The sequence below is a fragment of the Pyxicephalus adspersus genome, chromosome 5 (assembly GCF_032062135.1).
Source record: "Pyxicephalus adspersus chromosome 5, UCB_Pads_2.0, whole genome shotgun sequence".
NCBI lineage: Eukaryota > Metazoa > Chordata > Amphibia > Anura > Pyxicephalidae > Pyxicephalus > Pyxicephalus adspersus.
Window position 1 is genome coordinate 64,599,821 of NC_092862.1, and position 21,081 is coordinate 64,620,901.

The 21,081-nt window shown below is 35.0% G+C and overlaps 1 protein-coding gene across 1 annotated transcript; it reads left to right on the forward strand.

Moving 5' to 3' along the window:
* Positions 1-4,767: 4,767 nt before the first annotated feature.
* On the forward strand, positions 4,768-13,661 carry RPP40 (ribonuclease P/MRP subunit p40). The gene is made up of 8 exons (XM_072411761.1): positions 4,768-4,994; positions 7,977-8,121; positions 8,952-9,020; positions 9,419-9,514; positions 9,608-9,733; positions 11,078-11,270; positions 11,868-12,002; positions 12,971-13,661. Exons 1-8 carry the CDS (start codon positions 4,878-4,880, stop codon positions 13,167-13,169), a joined length of 1,080 nt encoding a protein of 359 aa, XP_072267862.1. The 5' UTR covers positions 4,768-4,877; the 3' UTR covers positions 13,170-13,661.
* Positions 13,662-21,081: the final 7,420 nt, after the last annotated feature.

Here is a 21,081-nt window from a genome sequence, read left to right on the forward strand (position 1 = left end):
AAGCCGGCACACGTGCCCTCGCGATCCGGTAAGCAGGCTGATCCAGCCTGCTTATGGGATCGCGGGGGTATGCGTGTCGGCTTCTCCTCGCTCAGAGGAGGGGGGACACGCGCTGCAGCCGGGAGGAGAGCGAGGAGAAGAAGAAGCCCACAGCATCGCGGGATCGCGGTATCGGGTGAGTATGATTTTTTGGCACAGGGTGATCAGAAGGGGATACAATGTGTCAATGTATCCCCTTCTAATCACTCTGTGTCAATGTATCCCCTTCTGATCACTCTGTGTCAGAGTGATTAGAAGGGGATACATTGACACAGAGTGATTTTTAAGTATTTTGTTCAGAATCTTTTTTTTCTAGGTTTTTCTTGTTTAAAATTGGGTGCGTCTTATAGGCCGGAGCGTCTTATACACCGAAAAATACGGTACATATCTTAGTTATTATGGTACAAGGATTTTTTTCAATTAAAAAAAAAGTGTGGCAATGTTTATTTTTTCAGAGGGATGCCAAAGTATTGGGTGGCCTCAGCACAACAGACATTTATACATTAAATATTACATTGTAATGGTGTAAATACTCTGAAATGGACCACATTGCTCTGAGGGGCCAATTGATTTTTTTAAAGTACAGTTGCGTTTGAAAGGGAACACACCATGATAAAATGATGTGCCTTGCATACGGGTAGTCTAGCTTTTACTCATGCTAGATAGGCTTTAAAAGCCTGTTTTTTTGGATATCATTTATTTAAACACCTTATGAGTTATGGAAGAATCAAATATTGTCTGAATACAAGAGGTACATGTATTATTGTCTGAACCTTGGTAGGCTTTTCCCATTTTGTCCAGAACTGTACAGTAACCCAGCATGAAACTGTCACTGTGCGGGAGCTTCCTGTAAAAAAAAAGTCATTGCTGCTTTCTTTCCTGGTCTTGCATAACTATGAACAATTCAAAAACCTTATAGATAGCTATAACCTTTGTAAGTAAACTCTCATCAAAAGTTAAAAAAAGAGGAAAACAATGCTAAATACAACATTTGGTATTCTCATTGTACTATTTAGAAGAACAAATGAAGGTCATATGGAGGTAAACCTAAATATTCAGAATGATCCCAAGAGCTTCAACAACTAATGTCAAACTAATGGCACCTACACAAGCCAAAATCTCACAACACTTGCCCTAAATCAATGGATTTACCCAAGAAAATTAGGGATTGCTATTGATTGTTTATGTTTGATTCTTATACATGCAATAATATATTGTTACTGTATGTAATTGGTTTTAGTGCAATCTAAAAGTGTAACAATAAGAGTACATCTGTAACTGTAAAAAAGAGTGGAGCGAAATACCATGTACTACTAACAATATAATAACTAATAGTAACTAATAATATTAGTTGTAAGGATTCCAATTCCTAAATATCCATATCATACGTGTATATATATATATATATATATATATATATATATATATATATATATATATATATATATATATATATTTAATTTTAATTTGTTTACATTGCAGAACTCCAAGAAATAAAAAATATCACAAAACAATAGTTAAGAGAAGTTAAACAGTTGTTTTAACCTATATCACTATTTGTTTTCTTCTGCAGATTAAAGGGATGAGCTGTATGGATATCTGTATATGAATAAAACTGAGTGGATACAAAAGTAACAATGTTGCTTTGTATTTCATGTTCTTGTGTGAACAGTGTTTGTCAAGCAAGTAAACACTTAAACAGAAGCAAGTAAAGCAGCTGCTATATTTACATAACTCCTGCTGTTATATTTGACAGCTAGTAATTGTGAGCAACTAAGACATATAATTACCCAGATAGGGCCTAACTGTGAACTGTAATGAAACCAGAATGGTTACTAAAAATATTAGTATTATTACACTTATAGGAAAATATACATACTAGTGCCTTAAATAGTTCTAAAATATTGAAACCAACCAAAATTTCCAAGTTTGAAAGAAGAAACGAAGAAACTATGATTTTCATGACGGATAAAGACAAACTTCTGTATTTATACTAATGAAATGTATTTCAATGTATTCAATCCTCTGTGCATACAATATAAAAAGAAAAAAAAACATAATAATTATTTACTCAATTAATTTTGATTTTTTAATTAACTTTCTTAAATATAGATTTATCTGTTACTATCTGCTACCACTGAGATGACAGTTTATGCTGTAATTATATCATCTACATCTAAGGCCATGTACATAAGTCACACGATTCTCTCCTGCCAGGAACATGAAAAAATGTGTATATGCAGCCTAATATATTATGAAATGTATGATGACTGTTATTGATCTTTGACATATGATAAAAAATGTTATCTTTATAAGAGACCGCAATGCTGTACACTGCTTTAGACAATACTGTAGAATAAGTACATTAATAGGTCAGTTGTGCTCTCTGCTGGTTATCAGTGATATAAACCTACAAAAAATATTAAAAGGAGTTAGTCATTTATGCAAATATAAAGTACCACATTTATTAGGGGTTTTTTTCTTGTTATATACATAATGATATAATCCATAATAATGCTGTTTATTTATGGTATTATTTGAAAAGTAAAATCAGTAAGGCAGTAAATGCTGTGCAGGCTATAAAATGAAAGGAAGCACCTGTACATGATATGCTTATCTTTCCATTGTTTTTAAAATTAACCTCTAATCTGAATGTTGAATTTATTGTCACATCTTTCAAACCCTAATGAGAAACCATCAGAATTCCTTCTAACTAATGCACAAACACAAGAACATGAACATGCAGTGTGTTTAAAGAGGATTATTGCTTGTTGTTCAATCAAGATCAACTCAGTGAAATCTAACTATAAACTTCTTATGCTATATCTGTAATAAATTTGACCTAAACATCAGTTAGGGCCCAGAAGAAAATATAGTCTTTAAAAATTTGCCTAAATTAATATTAGGAAGAACCCCACATTTTTTTTAACACTTGCAAATAAATAAATAAAAGTATAACTTTAACGCAATCACCCAACTATGCTTATTCAAAGACTGCAAATGTCACTGTATTTTTTCTGCTGTGTTGTTGTGTATTTGTACTTATGCTCATAACATGTTCCTATTCATAGCTGTGAAGTGACAGCTTTATGTTTCTTTTGTGTCTTTTATTTTTTCAATATACCCTGCTTGTAATGTGTTTTTATTTCTATAGTTTTTGTATGGATGTACAATCTTTATTGTTTTGTTTCTAAAGTTTATTTTAATAAACCTTTTGTAAAAGAAAAGACTGCAAATGTATTGCCATAGGGTAGAGTGGAATTTGTAAATTACAATTTGCACATTAAAAGTATCAATTGACTTGTGACAGAAACATAATATAAACTGGATCACTGGGATGCTAATGAACTAAATTATCCCCACCACCATGTTTTTTTGCCTATTTTGTAATTTAGATTTACAGAACAATAACATGCTTTATTCATTTTTTTATTACATGTTTAACAAGTCCTACTGACATCAAACCCCTGATCCCTCACACACAGCATTTTAGGTATTAACACCATGTACAAGGCTGTACAACAAACTGGAAAAATTGGTAGCCATATACTGAAATTCATAAACTTGAAACTTGCAACTGAATTGAATCTAACCAAGTTCTAGCATTTCCTCGAATCAGAAAATCAATGGGATTTTGGTAATTTAATTACTTGTATTCACCATCAGTGAGATGAGCTGAGTATCTGATGCTGGGCAACCTGTGGTAATGGTCTCAGAAGATGGGTCCATACACAAAAAAAATAACTTACTATAAAGGCAGAGCAAATGTTAAAAAGTTTTCTTGGACCTTGGATGATCAAAACAAAGCTGTGGGATAAAACTACCTCCAACTTTCTGTTTGACCAGCAGTAAATGCACTAACAAACATGAAATGATTTTTGTTCTTAGTATGTACAAGTTCAGACTGATCTTCAGAGATAAATATATGATTGATATACATATATGACATACAATACATTACAGACCAATATTACACTGCACAGTCAGAAAGCTCTCTTGTATTGTCTGACTACATAGTAGAACACCTCTGTGCTAAGTGGATATAGGTGATGATGTTGATTCATTTTTTATTTTGCAGGCTAGAGATAGTCATAGAGGAAGCTCTGTTAGGTAAACCAGTAAAAATGCATGTATTGTATCTGTGTATTTAGTGGTTAAGACAAAGTCAAAGCAAGACAATAATTGTGTATATTCTCACTTCATTTTTCAAAAATCAGCAAGGTGTGTTTTGGAAAAACTGGAATTGTACATAAAGTGTGGGAAATCATATTTGTAATAAATTTTCGTTACAGGCCTTTTAATAATATGAATGAGAGAAGATGAAGTCTGAAGCCAACAGTAAATAGCCTTACATAATAATATAGCAACATTTCTGAGTTCAAGTTTACTTTAAAATAGATAACACCTTTTTGTTATATCATATATGAATACTAAACGATGCACTTTAAAAAATGTACAGCACATGGTTTGGTAAAACTCATCCCTATAGTAGTAATGAGTCCTAATATGCGTAATGTGCTTTTTAGGTTCGTTTTATACACGAGTTCTATGCAGGCTGAGGATATTTCACTTTGCTATCTTACCAGCAGATGGCAGTGCTAAAGGCATCAACTGAAATTCGCTCTCTTCCCGGCAGATGTCAGTCATCACTATTGCAATTCGCTTTTATTCCCAGCAGATGGCGGTGTAGCTTACTGTAGCCCCACGCACACAGCTGTACACCGGGTTAGCAGGAAATGCTGGGGAGATCCTCCCCTTCCTCATGTGTTGGTACAGTCTGGGTTTCATTAGGGAGTTGTGCAGAGCTGTGACAAATCCCACCCGTAGAGGGGTTCACAATGCTGCCGGTGCTGCAGACGTGTCCCCGGCACTTGCTGGTGTGTGAGAAGTCCAGCTTCCTGCAGAATAGGGCTCGGTATACCAACCACGTGGAGACACATTGCTTCAACTACGCGGTGAGTGTGACGTGTTGTGTGTGCATGTGAGGGGTGTACAGGTGCTGTGTGTGCATGTGAGGGGTGTACATGTGTTGTGTGTACATGTGATGGGTGTACATGTGAGGGGTGTACATGTGCTGTGTGTGCATGTGAGGGGTGTACAGGTGCTGTGTGTACATGTGTTGGGTGTACATGTGAGGGGTGTACAGGTGCTGTGTGTGCATGTGAGTGTGAGGGGTGTACAGGTGCTGTGTGTACATGTGTTGGGTGTACATGTGAGGGGTGTACAGGTGCTGTGTGTACATGTGTTGGGTGTACATGTGATGGGTGTACATGTGTTGTGTGTGCATGTGAGGGGTGTTCATGTCTTTATTACAGCCTGCTTATGGGGGTAGGGGTGGCTGAGCTATGCTGTAGTTCCTCATCACTTTCTAAACCATTGATGGATTGAATACAGATGGTTTAGGATCTCTGACACTGTGTGTGTGGTGTCACAACTTTACAGCAGATCCCTTTCATCACTGAAGCTGGGTGATCCAGCAAACCTGGAATTAATTTCTTTACAAATCTTATATAACAAAGCACATACAAGATATTGACTGTAGGTTTGTTCTTAAGCTGAATTTGTATGTAAGTTGGAACAGGTACATTATTTTAATAAATGCAATTAGGACATTTAGGACAGATGTTTGTCTCAACATATTATTAGGCAGCGTGGTGTCAGTTATTGTATAAAATCCTCATTGTGAGTTAATCACAAACAAAGCAAAAAGTTTCCTTGAAGCCTAGACTTTTATTAACTTCTGCAGCAAGCTTTGATTTATTTATGAAAAAGGAATCAACTGCAGATTTTGTCTTGGTCATTAATCTCCAGGGCGTTTCACTGATGACTGGATTTTTTTATATTGTAGACCTGTAAATTACCAAAATATGCCCAAACAAGGGTCTAGTAGATATCCTGAATATATTAAAGTTTGAAGCACACAATCATGTAAACAAAAATTTAATTTAATATTGAATTAAATAAAAAACACAAAAATCAGTTTGAACTAGAATGCCTAAATAAATTAAAAATACTGAAAATGCAATTTTCGGTATACTACTATATTTTTCTAAAACGCCTCCCTGGTGTGGTAAATTTTATAACGGGGCAGCACAGAGTCCAAAGTCACATTCGGAGCAGTAAAGCCAGGTTTCCTTTCAGATGTTTTTCCCGTCCTCCCCTCTCTTGGAGCAAAGCTGTTTAAGCTGATTTTTGTGTTTTTTATTAAATTTTATTATTAAATGTAATTATTTTTTTTCTACATGATTGTGAGTTTCAAACTTTATTATATGCCGGATATCTACTAGACCCTTGTTTGGACATATAACAGGTAAGCTACAGGTCCACAATATAAAAAAAAAAAATAATTTTAATTACTTTGTGATTATTTTGTATTGGATTGGATACAGGAGTTTGTATTGAATGCAATACAAAATATTTGAATTTCCTGCCATGTCGACGGGCACACGCACTGGTGTACCGACCTCGGGAATTGCCAAAGTAAGGAGAAGACAGGCGTCCGGCGCTGGAGAACTCGGCCGGAGGACAGGAGCTGATGACAGCACACTGGAGGATGCCAGCGGCACCAGGTAAGCAACGCTTATTTTTAGCTACCCCAAGCTTAGTTCGGGGGTAAATGCTTTCAGCAAGTTTTTTTTTTTTTTTTACCTCGAACTAGGCTCGGGGTAACCTCCCAAGAGGTTAAAGAGATACAAGAGGCTGCAGAAAGAGCTCACCACCTAAGATCACTCACAACCAAAGGATTTCTTCTGCAAGTTATACAAACTGCCCCCTCCCCCTGTCAAGCCTGTGTTCTGCACACGGGGAGCAGGGAAGCCCTGTTCATATCTAGGAGGCATTGGATTTTCTTAACCGGGAGACTACCTGTATAGTATATCTGATTCAAATCTGTGATTGATTATCAAAAAATCAGCAAAAAGAGAATAATCAGAGTAAAGTGTACAGAATAACCTTTGAAATTTACCTTGTAAACTGTTCTTTGGATTCCTCCTGAACTCAGATCATTTGCAGTGTTTACTGAACGGAATTCCTATTTTCACTAGTTGCCTGTAATTGTATCGGTGATGGATCAAATTGTAAAGATTTCGCCTGTCATTGTCATGTACATTAATGGAGTTCATGGCGTCCGATCAGTGGCCACATTCACAAGAAGTCCTGTTCTCTTTAATCCACAGTTTTCTTTATATTGAAAGCAGTAATGCTGAGTAATGAAGTTTCTGCATGTATTACATGTGTTTGTGTCTTTGTCAGTACCTTGGACAGAGGATATCCGGGTGTTCAGCCTGCAATTCTGACACTCGCGTGTATGATAGCAGATATGTATTTGGTAACCCCAGGTGTTGCAATAGATATGATTTATATAAATATGATTTGTTGATTATCAGCATTTAAGAAATTATCAGAAGCTTATTTTACCCCATTAGAAATATTTATTGGTTCTTATAATGCATGGTTTATGAAATTTTGGTCCATATGGTATTGTTATACTGCATTAGCCATAGGTAATAGAAGAAGTGGGGCCAAAACTATTTATTTCTCCGTGTCCCCATTTTGTCTTACTTCCTCTTTCGATAACAAATAGTGTGTGTGTGTGTGGGGGGGGGGGGTTCAAAACTAGATAAGATACCAATAAATGCCTAGCAGGTTATGGCTGGAGTTCTGCTTTATATAAAACCAATGGGTGAAAGAAATAGGTTTAGGCTCAAAATTACATAATATTTTGAGCCTAAACCTCTTTCTTTCATCTTTTCACCCATTGCATTTCTGAACATTCAAAGAGGTGCTCCTCACAACACTAAGAGAGAAAATACTTTACCGTTTTATATAAAACCGTCTAATTTGACACGCATTTAAATCTATAGCTTGTATTTAAAGCACAGTCTTGTTTTTGTGCTGTAATGTATACTGAATCTAACATTTATGTTTCAACACAATAGGTATCTATTTTGTTACCAGAATGTGGACATTTACCAGGAAAACTGAAGAGTATGATTGATGGTTTGGGGAGTTATTACCTTGTAAAGGATTTACCTCTACATGAGTTTATAACACAGGAGTTCAGAGACAAGTTCCTAAAAAAAGGTAATGTAAGGAAAAGCAGATTTACTTTTATATATGTTATCAGCCTCAATAAATTAAAGCAATGTGAACAAAAAAGTGTGTTATAAACAAATACCGTGATTAGTTGTCTTGGATTTCACTGCTCTATGCATTATCTTTTGTCCTATGGACAAGGTGCATAGTAGCACGACCTGCATTTCTTCTTCCCCTGCAGCTCCTTGGCCACATTTGTTTGCAATTACAGCCAGGACTTGATTTCTGTCATGGAAATAGATCTTCCTGCTCCTGTGTAAATGGACAAACCAGTGTGTGCAGTGTCAATGACCGTTACCATGTAGCAATGTTACTATTGCTTCATTGTAATTTCTTTAGTTCTCAATTAAAGCAGATCAAAGAGGTAACGTTTAACTTCAATATAAAAGTTAAAGAAAACTTGCAAATTAAAAAAAATTAAATGTTGCACAAATTACTTTGGTAATGACAAAATTATCACTAAATTACCAGGTGCTTAGCTGAAAGGTCAGTTTGGTTCTGGCCAGTCATGCTATATCAGTGTTTTTTTAAGCCAGGTGGGAATAGGTTGTAGGCGGGTGTCAGTCCCTGTATTGTGACCCAACTCTTCAGTAACCACTTTAAAACAGCCAGGTGCTGCACCCGGCTAAAAGGGTCTGGAAGAACTCCACTGATCTAATTACATAAGCTCACCCCAGTAAAACATGATAAAGAAGTGGTGGTGAAATCTGCATTTAGTATGACTACTACAGTTTTCCATTATAGTCTAAATGTTGAGCTGTAAATTATTACGCTATTCACCGGATGTCTGGTCTACTCTCTACATTCTTGATTTGCAGGTTTGTTTTATGCACTTTCATACAACACAAGAATTGATCAGGATAATGCTGCATGCCTGCTGCCCACAGGTAATTATTCTACATTCAGAGGTTTAATATTGAATTTAATATTTTAAACATTTTATCAAGTAAACTATTGAAAAATATTTATCCAAAAGTTTCTGTATATATGTGTTCTCTTTGCCTATAATTTTTGGGCAGCCAACTGCAGGATTAGAGACGGATCAGAGTCTGTTATAGAAGGATCTTTAACTTTTTTTTGTTTTACTCAGATTTTTACCTTCAATATTTTAGGTCACAGATGTAGAACAGGGATATGGTACACAGTGATGTATACAGCCAGCTTATCAGCCAGGAAGCTGGCAATTTTAGAAGATTCACAATAGCTTTTATTTTGTCTCTTGACAAGATTAGTTTGATGACCTACTTAGAAATTGTATGTAACAGTGATTTTGTTGTACTTTCAGGAAAGCTCATTTTATCTGTAGAGAAAGACACTTATGAAGAGTTGGGCCTACAAGGCAAGCAGTCTTTGTATTCTGGAAAAAAAGCTACGCGATATTGTAAGTTTTAGTTTTTTGTTTTTGTTTTATTGTGTTCCCACCTATCAGTATATCTGTAATAACATATCTTCCTCTTTGTGTGTTTTTTTTCAGTTATTAGTATAGATCTGTTAGATGATGGTCTTTACCCGGATAGCAATAAATTCCAGCGTCTAAGATGGTCCCTTGTTGAGAAGAAACCACTGAAGTTTGATTTCCTCTTTGCATGGGATATACTAGGTGAGTAACCAATGCATTCTTCTAAAGGTTTAACATATGGTACTAACAAAAGATCTGTAACTTAGTTCACATAAACTGACTTGTGCCAAATATAGTGATAATGTTTAAGTGCGTTCAATTGTGCTTCTAGGTACCCTTGCTACTCGTCATATAAATCCTGTTTGGATCCAGTTGGATTAGTTGTTTGCAATTACAAATGCTTTGGTATTGTCATGTTTAGTTTTGTTTGCACTGGAAGAACACAAAATATAGCCTGGGCAAAATGTTCTTGGTGCATTTTCTGACAAATGCAAGGGTGCCAACATTTTTGGCCATTATTGTATATAATAAACTATATATAAATACAATTTATAAAATATATATAAAGTTGTATTTAATTCTGTGTATTAAAGTAAACAATACTATCCAGTATTTTGTTAAAATACACTGAATGAACTGTTCCCATTATTAAAAAACGATCATCTTGAGTCATCTCCCATACTTAAACTTCCTTGCTGCACCTTCTTGTTAGCCAGAAAAGCTGCCCGTCTTTGTGATTGACCAATAGGATGAGAGCTTTAGGATGTTTATGCTCCTAACAGTGTCTGCTTCAGATTTCTTGGGTCAGCATATGAACATGTGTAAACTTGAAGGAAAAAAAAAAAAAGCTTACTTTAGTTGGGTAAATATATAATCCTACATAATAAATATATATATAGCCAGTTTCTGCTTACCACCTTTTGTATATACTCTGCTGTTTAACACTTAAGTTGAAATAAATATCACCTACAGTATTTCTTCCCTCACATATTCTCTTTGTATAAGGTGCCTTTGCTTGTTCTGTTACAGAACATTCCCCTGGTACTGTTGTTTCCCTGCACTCTACTTTGTGATCTCTAGCAATAAAAATATAGAAAGAAGCACTCAGTGCTTATTTTGTTCACTTCTTTATTTTAATTAGATTCACGCATTAAAGCTACAACTTTTCTGATGCACAGACTGAACCTTTTAAATTTAGCACTGAGAGCTGCTCTTCTTAGCTCACCCAGACAGATTTGCCTAGCTGAGGGTTATAATTTAGTTTGGCTTTCTAACAGCTGAGATTTAGAACCTTCTTGAGAGGAAGACATGATGTATTTTATAATTAACAATTGCGACAGTGGCTGGTTATTTTTTTAAAGCTTTTAGCATTTTTCCATTAATTAACCAATTTCATTGGTCAGGGTAATGTGCTGAGTCTTAGTGAAAGTTTTTCTGACATTAGATTATGGTTATTTGTTATCACTCAGTCATGCATTGACTTGATACAGTTGATGCACATCAAACGTAAATTTTGACATCTTTGAATACATTTTGTCTTTTCAGATATATCTACCATAAATACCTATTTTTCCAAGTACAATGTCAAGGAGTACCCATTTAAGATTAGTTCTACTGTTTTAAAGGATTTGCTTTGTCCTGTATTGAAAAGCAGAGACTTAAATGGGAAAGGAGGAGAATCGTGTAGTGCTGCTGGGATTTTCGAGTGGCTGGGTGCTGTAAGCAATAACATTGATTGGTGGGTACTTATATGTATATGTGTTTTTGATGAAAAAACGTAACGTAGGATTTTCTTTTCAGTTTTCATTAAAAGCACCAATATACCTAACCTATTTGCCTCCAGGCAGCAAGTGTTAAAATTAGAATGCATATCTAAAGGCGTTCCTTATGCCTTTCTACTTTTTTCTCTGCATACATGTTACCTTCAGCACTGTACAATACAAGCTCTTGATGGTTGAATCTAATTTATTTATTTTTTTAATTAGTACACAATTTAATTAGTAAATTTTAAGTTTGTATTACATTCTGAGAGTTGCATCCTTTTTGTACCCAACTCCTCGTGCTCCTAGTTTTGTAAAGTAGAATGGGGCACCATGCTGAGAAAGCTCAAACTACAGATCCTAAGAACAGATAATGAAAAATAAACAGCAGTCTGTAATATCACTGTGAGTCTAGTGACAATTGCAAACTGGAGTAACCCCTGTATATCTGTTTCAAGGGAAGCAATTTTTATCATAATTCAGTACATTCTTATTGGTTACTGTGTGTCACAGTACTTTGCTTTATAGAATTTGGCATAAATTTTTGTTTATTTTTTTTTTTTTTCTGCTTTTAGCAACAATCAGGCTTACAACTTCACATCAACTTTATGTTGCCCAGATCCAAATGTCTTGGTAGAACAAGCATACGTGTGCACCATTACTGGGTTTATAACTCCATTAAAAATATTACAGTTGATACAACAGCTTCGGTAAGTGGGATAGATTTCTCTAGTAATGTTTATTGGACATATTTTACAGGACCCATTGACATCTGTTTGCTCAACATGACTAAAAGAAGCCGTGGTATCGGATATAAATTGCAGATAGATTTATTGTAACGAAAGTACACAACATGGAAATTGTTGATTTTTCTTTTTTAACAAATCGAATGTGGAAATTAGATATTCATGTAAACCATTCCTACAAATAAATTTGGACAAAACACAAGGACTTGCATATTTTCACCACTTTTTAAATATAAATATCAATAGCTAGTGGGAAAAGTAAATAACCCTTGGCCTTTAGGAGCAGGTACTGCCCACCTTAGCACCTTCTTGCAGGCACTTTATATTACACTTGCAGGGCCACTAGTTTGTGATGTTTTTGATCGCCCCTTCATGCAAAATTCCTTAATTTACCAGATGTTTGTGTGTTTGTCTGCATGAACTACCTGTTTTAAATCAATCCACAACATTTTGATTCAAATCAGGACCTTGACAAGGCCAGTCCATAACCCCCAGTTCTTGTTTTTGCACCATTTTCTTGGTCTGTTCTCTGTTAAAAGATACATTTCTGCTTTGACCTCAAACGTTTAGAAACGTCTCCACATTCTCATCAAGCATATTTTAATATAACGCAGAATTCATAGATGAATTGATGACTGCAAGCTGCCCCAAGCATTAACATTTCCACCAGCACAGTTGTGAAGTGGTTCTCCTGAAATGCTGCTGTCAGTTTGTGCCAGACATGTTTACTGTTATTGTTGCTGGTCAAATCTTTTTCTGATTCATCAGTCCACATCACATTATTCGGCCTGGTATTTTCCTTGTGTGTTTAATGACAAACTAGTCTTGTTTTAATAGGCCTATTTAAAATATAAATCATTCTTATTTTATGAGAAAATTAATTTTTTTGACATACAAATGTAATAGTATATTTACTTTTTTATCTATTCCAGAGAATATTTTGATGAACCAAAGTTAAGTCCATGGGCATCCCTTATGGTACATGGATTTGCCGACAGTCCAGTATCCTGGAGGGAACGTGAACATGGGTTTTTTAAAGGCGGTGAAAATTTGTACAGTTTGGTTGTATTTAACAACGAAGATTACTGGATATACTTGGCAGTTGGGACACATGATGACTGCCCACCATAATTATCACTCATTAATGTAATTTACTTGTGTAAAGCTTTACCATTCATATTTCTTTCATTTATCAACTTCTTCCAGGTGGTTTGGAACCACACATGAACTTACAGAGAGTTTTCCATCAGCCAAGACATGGAATCGCAATATCAGAATTGCTTGTAGTGTGTTCTGCTGCTGAATCCTAAAATGCAGCCTGGATGAATGGGTTGTAATTGCACTCTGTGAGTGTTGTGGCATTCAGACTGCTGTGTAAACAAAATGATAAAGGGGGGTTAGGGAAAGATTGAACTTAAATATCCAAAAGGATATAAATCATCTTGAAAGGAAATTGTTAATTAATAAAAACCTCATTTACGTTTCACATTTATAATTGGGCCTACTATTTTGGTAGTAAATGCATACATCCTTTTTTTTCTTTTTTTTTTCTAATAATAATGAAATTGTGAAAACAGATGTGTGTGTGTGTAACCCTAAAAATAAAGAGAGCATTTGTTTCTACATTGTTCTATTTTCTTGGAAGTGACTTTGTCATGATAGAAATGCAAATTACTATAACAGAATCCACTAGTTGATGGTTCAGCACTGGGGGGGTGTTTTTGGAAAACTATTACTTGGTTAAAAAAGTAAAAAACTATTTTTTCTGTACTTGCATTGAATTTGTTAGAGATTTATTCTGTTAGATTTTGATGACCTATAATTTTATGGTTTTGGGTTTTTTTTGGTTGGCAAAAGTTCTGCTTGTGTAAATCCAGAAAGTCTAAGAGCTGTAGATACAGGCAAATTTCAAAATGGGAAGAAAGTATAGATAAAATGTCTAGAGGCAAGCTAGATGTTGAGACATGACGCTTTGAGGGTTTTTTGGGCACATTGTATGAAAATGTCTTCATTTTTTGTTAATGGCGGACAAGAGTTCCTAACGGGTTTTATATCTATGTTCCATTCTTTTTGAATACTAAAAGGCAAACAACATGCATGCTTCATACTGTCTAGGGGGGATACATTTGGAGAAGTCAGAAATGGATAAGGTTCTGGTGGACCATAGACATAGACTTACTTGCAATATCTAAAGCTAGCAAAGTACTTTCTTGTATTAAAAGAGGAATAGACTGCAGAAATGGAGACATTATCTTGCCCCTGTACAAAGCATTGGTCAGACCACATCTGGAATATGCAGTCCAGTTTTGGGCAACAAATCACAAAAAGGATATTGTGGAACTGGAGAGAGTGCAAGGGCAACTAAACTAATAAAAGGATTGGAAGAACTTGGCTATGAGGAGAGATTAGCTGAACTGAATCTATTTTCCCTTGAGAAGAGATGTTTAAGGGGGGATGTGATCACCCTGTATAAATATATAAATGTTCCATATAGAGAACTCTCTTCCCAACTAGTCACTTTAAGATCATTACAAAGAACAAGTGGCACTCTTTGTGTCTGGAGGAAAAGAAGTTTAAGCTCTGGATAAGAAAGTGATTCTTCACTGTAAGGTCTGTGAAAATGTGAAACCGGTTCCCTCAGGAAGTAGTTAAGCAAGTTCTAAAGATTGAAAAGAATGGATGTTTTTTCCAGAAGTACAGAATATAACTGGGTATTAAAGATTTAGAGTAAAGATAAAAGACTGTTGATCCAGGGAACATCCAATTGCCTCATCAGGAAGGAATTTTTTACCCTTGTTGGAGCAAATTGTACCAGGGTTTTCTTTTTGCCTTCCTCTGGATCAACTATGTCCATAGGGTTTTATATCTGGGATTTGTTTATTTCCCTAGTGGTTGAACTTAATAGACTTATGAGATTAGGAGCAACCTCTGCAAAGTGGAGTGGGACAAAATCCCTCCTGAGATGTGTGAAAACCTGGTGGCCAACTACAAGAAATGTCTGACAAGGGGTTTGCCACCAAGTACTAAGTTATCTTTTGCGAAGAGATCAAATACTTTTTTCACTCTTTACAATGCACATCAAGCTCTGCCTTTGAGCACTGGGTTTTTGAGGGTTCTTTTGTTGTTATTCTGTCACTCACAGCTACAATAAACCAATTATGGGCTGTTCATTTCTTTGTTAGAGGGAAAACTTACAAAATCAGCAGGGGATAAAATAGTTGTTTTGTATATAAACATTTAATACGTGATCAGTGATTCCCAAGGCACACAAAGCACTAGACTACACAGCAAGGGATCACTGATCTCTAAACCATGGAGGTGGTAATCTCAAAAGGCCCCAATAAAGTGTCAAAAAGATTTGCCCTGACAAACACTTCAATAATTTGTCTTTTTTTTAATTTGCTGTTTTATTGTTTCATGATAGTCACAATGGTAAACTGTGCAAGCTTGTGTACAATGTTCAAATTGAAATCTGTAAATGTTGCTTTAATGTAGACAAACCTATGTGCTGTCCAAGATTTCTTATTTTTCACATTTACTGGTGCTTTTTTCTTATTTTTTAGGATGTATTCTATTTATTTTAACTAATGACAATATATAGATACAAGAAAAAAAAACATGTTATGTATGAAGGTAATCCAAAGAATTTTTCCTGTAACCAAATGCTTCCATTTGTTTTCAAACCCACACTGGGAAAAAAAAACATTCTCAAACATTTTGTCATATGAAATGACAACAATGAGTTCTCTAAGTAGTTGTACTGTATCATTTTATTATTTATATTATATTTTAAAATGTAGGAAAAATTGTTTGTTTTTCTGATAATTGTAATGTGACACTGAAAAAAACAAATAGGAAAAAATATAAATGTTAAAAAAGATAAAAAAAGAGCAAAAACATACAGTAATAGCTATGGAAATGGAGGAAAGAGGTAACGTGAATCTTTAATTTACAGATGATGTAAGCTGACATTTTTGCCCTGGTTCTAAGACATACAGCTTTCCTGAATGGTATTTGGATCCTCCTGGCTTTTTATACCTCCTGAATCACTGATATAGAATGAGTATACAGCTCAGATACTTGTCTCAAGTGGATAATTGAAACTACAACATTAAGATTGGCAATCTTTAGCATGAATTCAGCAAAGGCATCATCTGTATGTTGTGGGTTTGCTTTATTGGGGTTTATTTGAGATAACCTAATATCATTTACTTGCAAGGTTTTGTTCAATGATGTAAAATGTAGATCAAAGGTCACATCATCACACGTAAAAATTGGTAACTACAATTATTTTCTGTCACTGTTGTACTGTGTCACTCAGAGAGTCATTTTAGACAGGTGGGGCTCCATTTTAACAATTTGACATCATCACTAAAGCTTTATGCTTTTATTAAAAAGCAAGCAGATCATGGATAGTGGAAGGGGTATGCTGAGTGTTGTACATTGCTTCATGAAAAATGAAAGATGTGGCAATGCCCACATGCTATACTGAGCCCAATGAGGAACTAAACTCCAAATAATGTAAGGCGTGGACCAGGGACCGTAAGGCTGAAGAATAAAGGGATGGTGTTGGGAGTCCACCAGCAAAGACATGAATCAGGTTCTGAATTGTTGAAGCTTACAATATACAATAAAGCAATGTCAATACAGGGGAGGAGCTTAGAAAGTGTATGGCTGGACTTTAGTTTTAGACTTTCATGTATTATCCTTCTCAGGTTTATAACACGGTACATATATGACACAAATGAGCAGTGTCTCGGTCTTAAATTTGGCAGAGATGAAAATGTATTTTTTGACATGCTGTCAGTTTTTAATGCTATTTTTTATTGTTGGTTTTAAAACAAATGGAAGCATCTGTTTACTATGGACAGAAAAATTGTTTAGATTTCATTTATACATGAGGACCTATAAACATGTTTCCCCTTTTATCATTTCAGTCTTGTGTTAAAAAAAAAAAAAACATCATGAAAGTAAGAGGGGAAAGGTACTAGTAAATGTTTCCAGTGTGTAGCCTTAGGTATACAGTGTATAACCTGTATACCTAAGGCTATGAAGACAGGCATGAAAGGTTGGCAACAATAAAATAAGATTTTCTGAATTAAAATGAAAGCTGCACTAACTACCTATACTTGCAGGGTTTATTATTCTGACCATATTGAGTGCATGGAGAAATAGAATTGCAAATCATGGAAACAAATTACTAATTTAAAGTATATGTCGGGGAAAAAAAAATCTGTAATGCATACACATTGGCCAATGCGTTGTCTTTTACCTGCCTGATTGCTACCAAGCTGTCAAATTTACCTGAGCTGCCCATGTGCTGGAGTTTCTTCATCCCGACCCATGCAAACAAGATGGCTGAAGAACAGAATGTGGAAAGGAAAGGAAAAAGATGGTGGTACTCCACAACAGAACAGGGACAGATGAGTATCAATTAGGTTTAGTTCTGCTTTTAAGTGCTGTTGTGGTGTGGCAACACACAACATTCTTGTGAACTAAATGCTAAGCTTAAATGTCAGTTTAGCCTAGTTGGCTTTTGTTATATTACTCAAACCTTTCCACTAGCCTAGTACCCCCATGATAGGACATGTTTATTTTTAAGCCAGTCTCCAGACCTTATTCCCATAGAAAATCTGTGGAGAGAGCTGAAGGTTAGAGTTGCCAAACATCAGCCTCGAAACCTTACTGACATGGAGAGGATCTGCAAAATCCCTCCTGAGATGTGTGCAAACCTGGTGGCCAAATACAAGAAATGTCTGATACGTCTGATCTTTGTGATTGCCAACAAGGGGTTTGCCACCAAGTACTAAGTCATTTTTTGCGAAGGGATCAAATACTTATTTCACTCATCACATAGCACATCAAGCTCTGACTTTTGAGCACTGGGTTTTTGAGGGTTCTTTTGTTGTTATTCTGTCTCTCACACCTACAATAAACCTACCATTACAATTAAAGACTGGTCATTTCTTTGTCAGAGGGCAAACATACAAAACCAGCAGGGGATCAAATATTTCTTTCCCACACTGTAACAAAACACTTTTAACAGTGTTTTTATTTTGAATGTGACTAGGGCTTTCCAGTGTTTGTGTCAGAATGTAGATACCTAAATATAGATTTTTTTCTTTTTTTATGGAGGTGCACTAAAGTACAACAGAGAAGTCAAAGTTTCCATTCGAGATAGAGAAAGGGATAATATATTGTATTCATAATATATACAATACATGTCAATTTAACAATGACTGAGTGAAATCTTGAAGCATAGGCATAAATATAACAAAGCATCATACTAGACAAGCTTGCATGTAAATGACAGTTCTTTGTAATGATATGTTTGATGTATTAAGTTCTAACACTTCAAGCAATGTATATGCTAATTGGCATCAGCCTCAGACATACCTTTTGGTGCCAGCTGCTATGTTCATAGGTTTGTTGTTGCTTTAATAGTGGAATGGAAACTATGGAGACAGCAAAAATTTTGGGTTTTCAACAGTTAATCAAGTATATAAAAACAAGTTATTATTGGAAAATGCTATGTGAACAAAGCAAGGAATGATGAAACTGACAAATAAAGTAAGAGTAAAGATAAACCTGACAAATGAGACACTGGATAAAGACAGAGGACAATAAAGAGTAAAGGTAAAGTTGACAAATGAAATAAGATAAAGAAATTGGTAGACAGAGGAACATAAAGAGTAATGATAAACCTGACAACATAGTGAATGTAGACACATAGCAAAAAAAAGTCTCAATCAGCACACCATCGATTCATCTTTAAGTTTTTCTGTCCTCAAGTGTACAAAGACAGGCCACACAGAAGCAGCTTTGTGGTGTTTTGCCCTCTAGCTGGGCTTAATCTGGTAGACAGAGGAACAAGAAGAGTAAAGATAAATATGACAAATAAAACCATTGATGGAGAAAACAGTGGTACATATAAAGACAAACCTGACCAATAAAACATTGGATGGAGTTAACTGGAAGGCAGAAGAACAATTATAAACATTGGACATGCCAACCAAAAAAAAACAATCTTTAGGTGTCTCCTCCCCTGTAGCTCTCCAACCACCTACTGGCAATTCCCAGCTGTAAATATAAAGTAAATAAATATATATTTATATATATATATATATATATATATATGAATTATTTTGTTAAGTAATGATTCATTTCCTGTCAAAACAATAGGCATATAGCTGAAATGTAAAACTTGCTTGGGTACAAAAGAGATATCAATCTGTTCTGATGGGTGTTCAAATTTCTACCTTCATCAGAATGAAGCTCTATAGCTCTGTGGTTCTTTTGTGTGTATATACAACACATGGCTGTATCTTTGCTCTATTAAATGTGATAAACCTGTTGATATATCAGTGGAGAAATCTAAGCTACAAACTGAATAAAACTCATTGTTAACTTGGGAATGTTTTTTGTTGCCTCTTATGACAAAGTTTCCAATAGTGTAATTCCCCCCCCCCCACTTTGTAAAGATGACTTCTCACTTCCTGTTGCGTTATAGGAAGCTAAGGGAAACTTAGAGAAACAACAATCACACCTTTAGACATAGGGTTTTCTTTACCACAGTTGGCAAGCAAATAAAATAAAAAATAACATCTTTTATTGATTTAATAATAAACAGCAAATAATAACCCAGAATATATCATTAAACAAAATGCAACGGTTCATTCAGACCCTGGGTCAAAATTTACAGTTGTACAAAAAACTGCAGGGAAGGGTAAATATCCCAAATAACAATACAATAGTTATTGAAAAAGAATCCACCCAATGAAGGTAAGTAAAGTCATTTCTATGCAACATGTTTCACTGCACAATAGTGCAGACATATTGGGTTCTGGATATAGATAGAAAAATTGCACAAGGTTGTTTAAAAACCTACATTTCATGGTCAATAATTCAGTTTAAAAATAAAAAGAAATAAAAATTGCTGAGTATTGAGCATTGGCATTAAATGTCATTCATGAATGTGGACTTTAAACATGCAACAGTAGGCTTAGTAAAATGAACTCTGCAGCAAATACCTTGAAGATTATTTTTATAATATAGCCAGTATATTCTTCATAACTTATCTTTCTAATGTTTAACAAATTTAGGGCTATATTAAGACTAGCAGCTAAAAAGACATTATTTACTGCTCCTGGGCACTAATTGGTTGCAAACAAATACCTGGGAGATGTTACAGGTAGTAACCACAGAGGTTTTTTTAGGCATTTGCTTGCAGTTTTTTTTAACATATGTGACATTACCTAATCAGTGTAAGTGGTTGTAGGCCGCATGGAGTGTCGTACAAACTGTGCAGCAACCTACTGCAAGCAAACATCTGAAAAAAATGGGAGAAAAACTAACCCTTCTTTCTAATGGTAAAAATTTTCAATGGGTGGCTAAATGTGTAATGTCCACAGCTGTACTGTTTGAGGAAACCACTAGTCTGAATTTAGCCTAAATCACTGCACCTTACCTACAAGTTGTGCTGCTTCTTATTGTGTATATAATTCTATTGGCTGCTTTTCCAACAATAAAAAAATTATACAACTATGCTTCTTCGGGCATCAATCTATTTTACTTTTATTCAATGAGTTTACTGAAGAGCTTGGAAAATAGGCACAACATTAATTATTCTATCTATTTTAAACGGAACTATATTAAGGAAGACTGCAATAACCTGTTCCTCCTGCTGATATCACTGTTTCTAGACTGATACACACTTCCTTTCTCCAGTACTATGCTTTTCATTTAATGGCTATATTTACTGTTGATCAAAACAAATTCTAAAAAATGAATTATTTGACCCAACACATTTTAGCTAATGTCTGCCTTAGTCAAAACACCTACCAGATAATTAACTAATCATCTATCCTTATATACAGTAATACATTTTGTTTTTGCTTTGTAAGTAAATTAATTTATTTTAACCCAGGTATATTTTGTGGCTATGCCCAAATATTGTAGAACTTGCAAAAAATGTATTTTACAAAAACATACCAATATAAAAGAATACTGATTTAAAAACACTTTTTCGATGTATATGCGTATA

Coding starts and splice junctions, on each gene's coding strand:
- RPP40 (XM_072411761.1), top strand. CDS start 4,878: ATGCTGCCGGTGCTGCAGACGTGTCCCCGGCACTTGCTGGTGTGTGAG. Junction 9,021..9,418: donor TGCATGCCTGCTGCCCACAG/GTAATTATTCTA, acceptor TTGTACTTTCAG/GAAAGCTCATTTTATCTGTA. Junction 11,271..11,867: donor GTAAGCAATAACATTGATTG/GTGGGTACTTAT, acceptor TTCTGCTTTTAG/CAACAATCAGGCTTACAACT.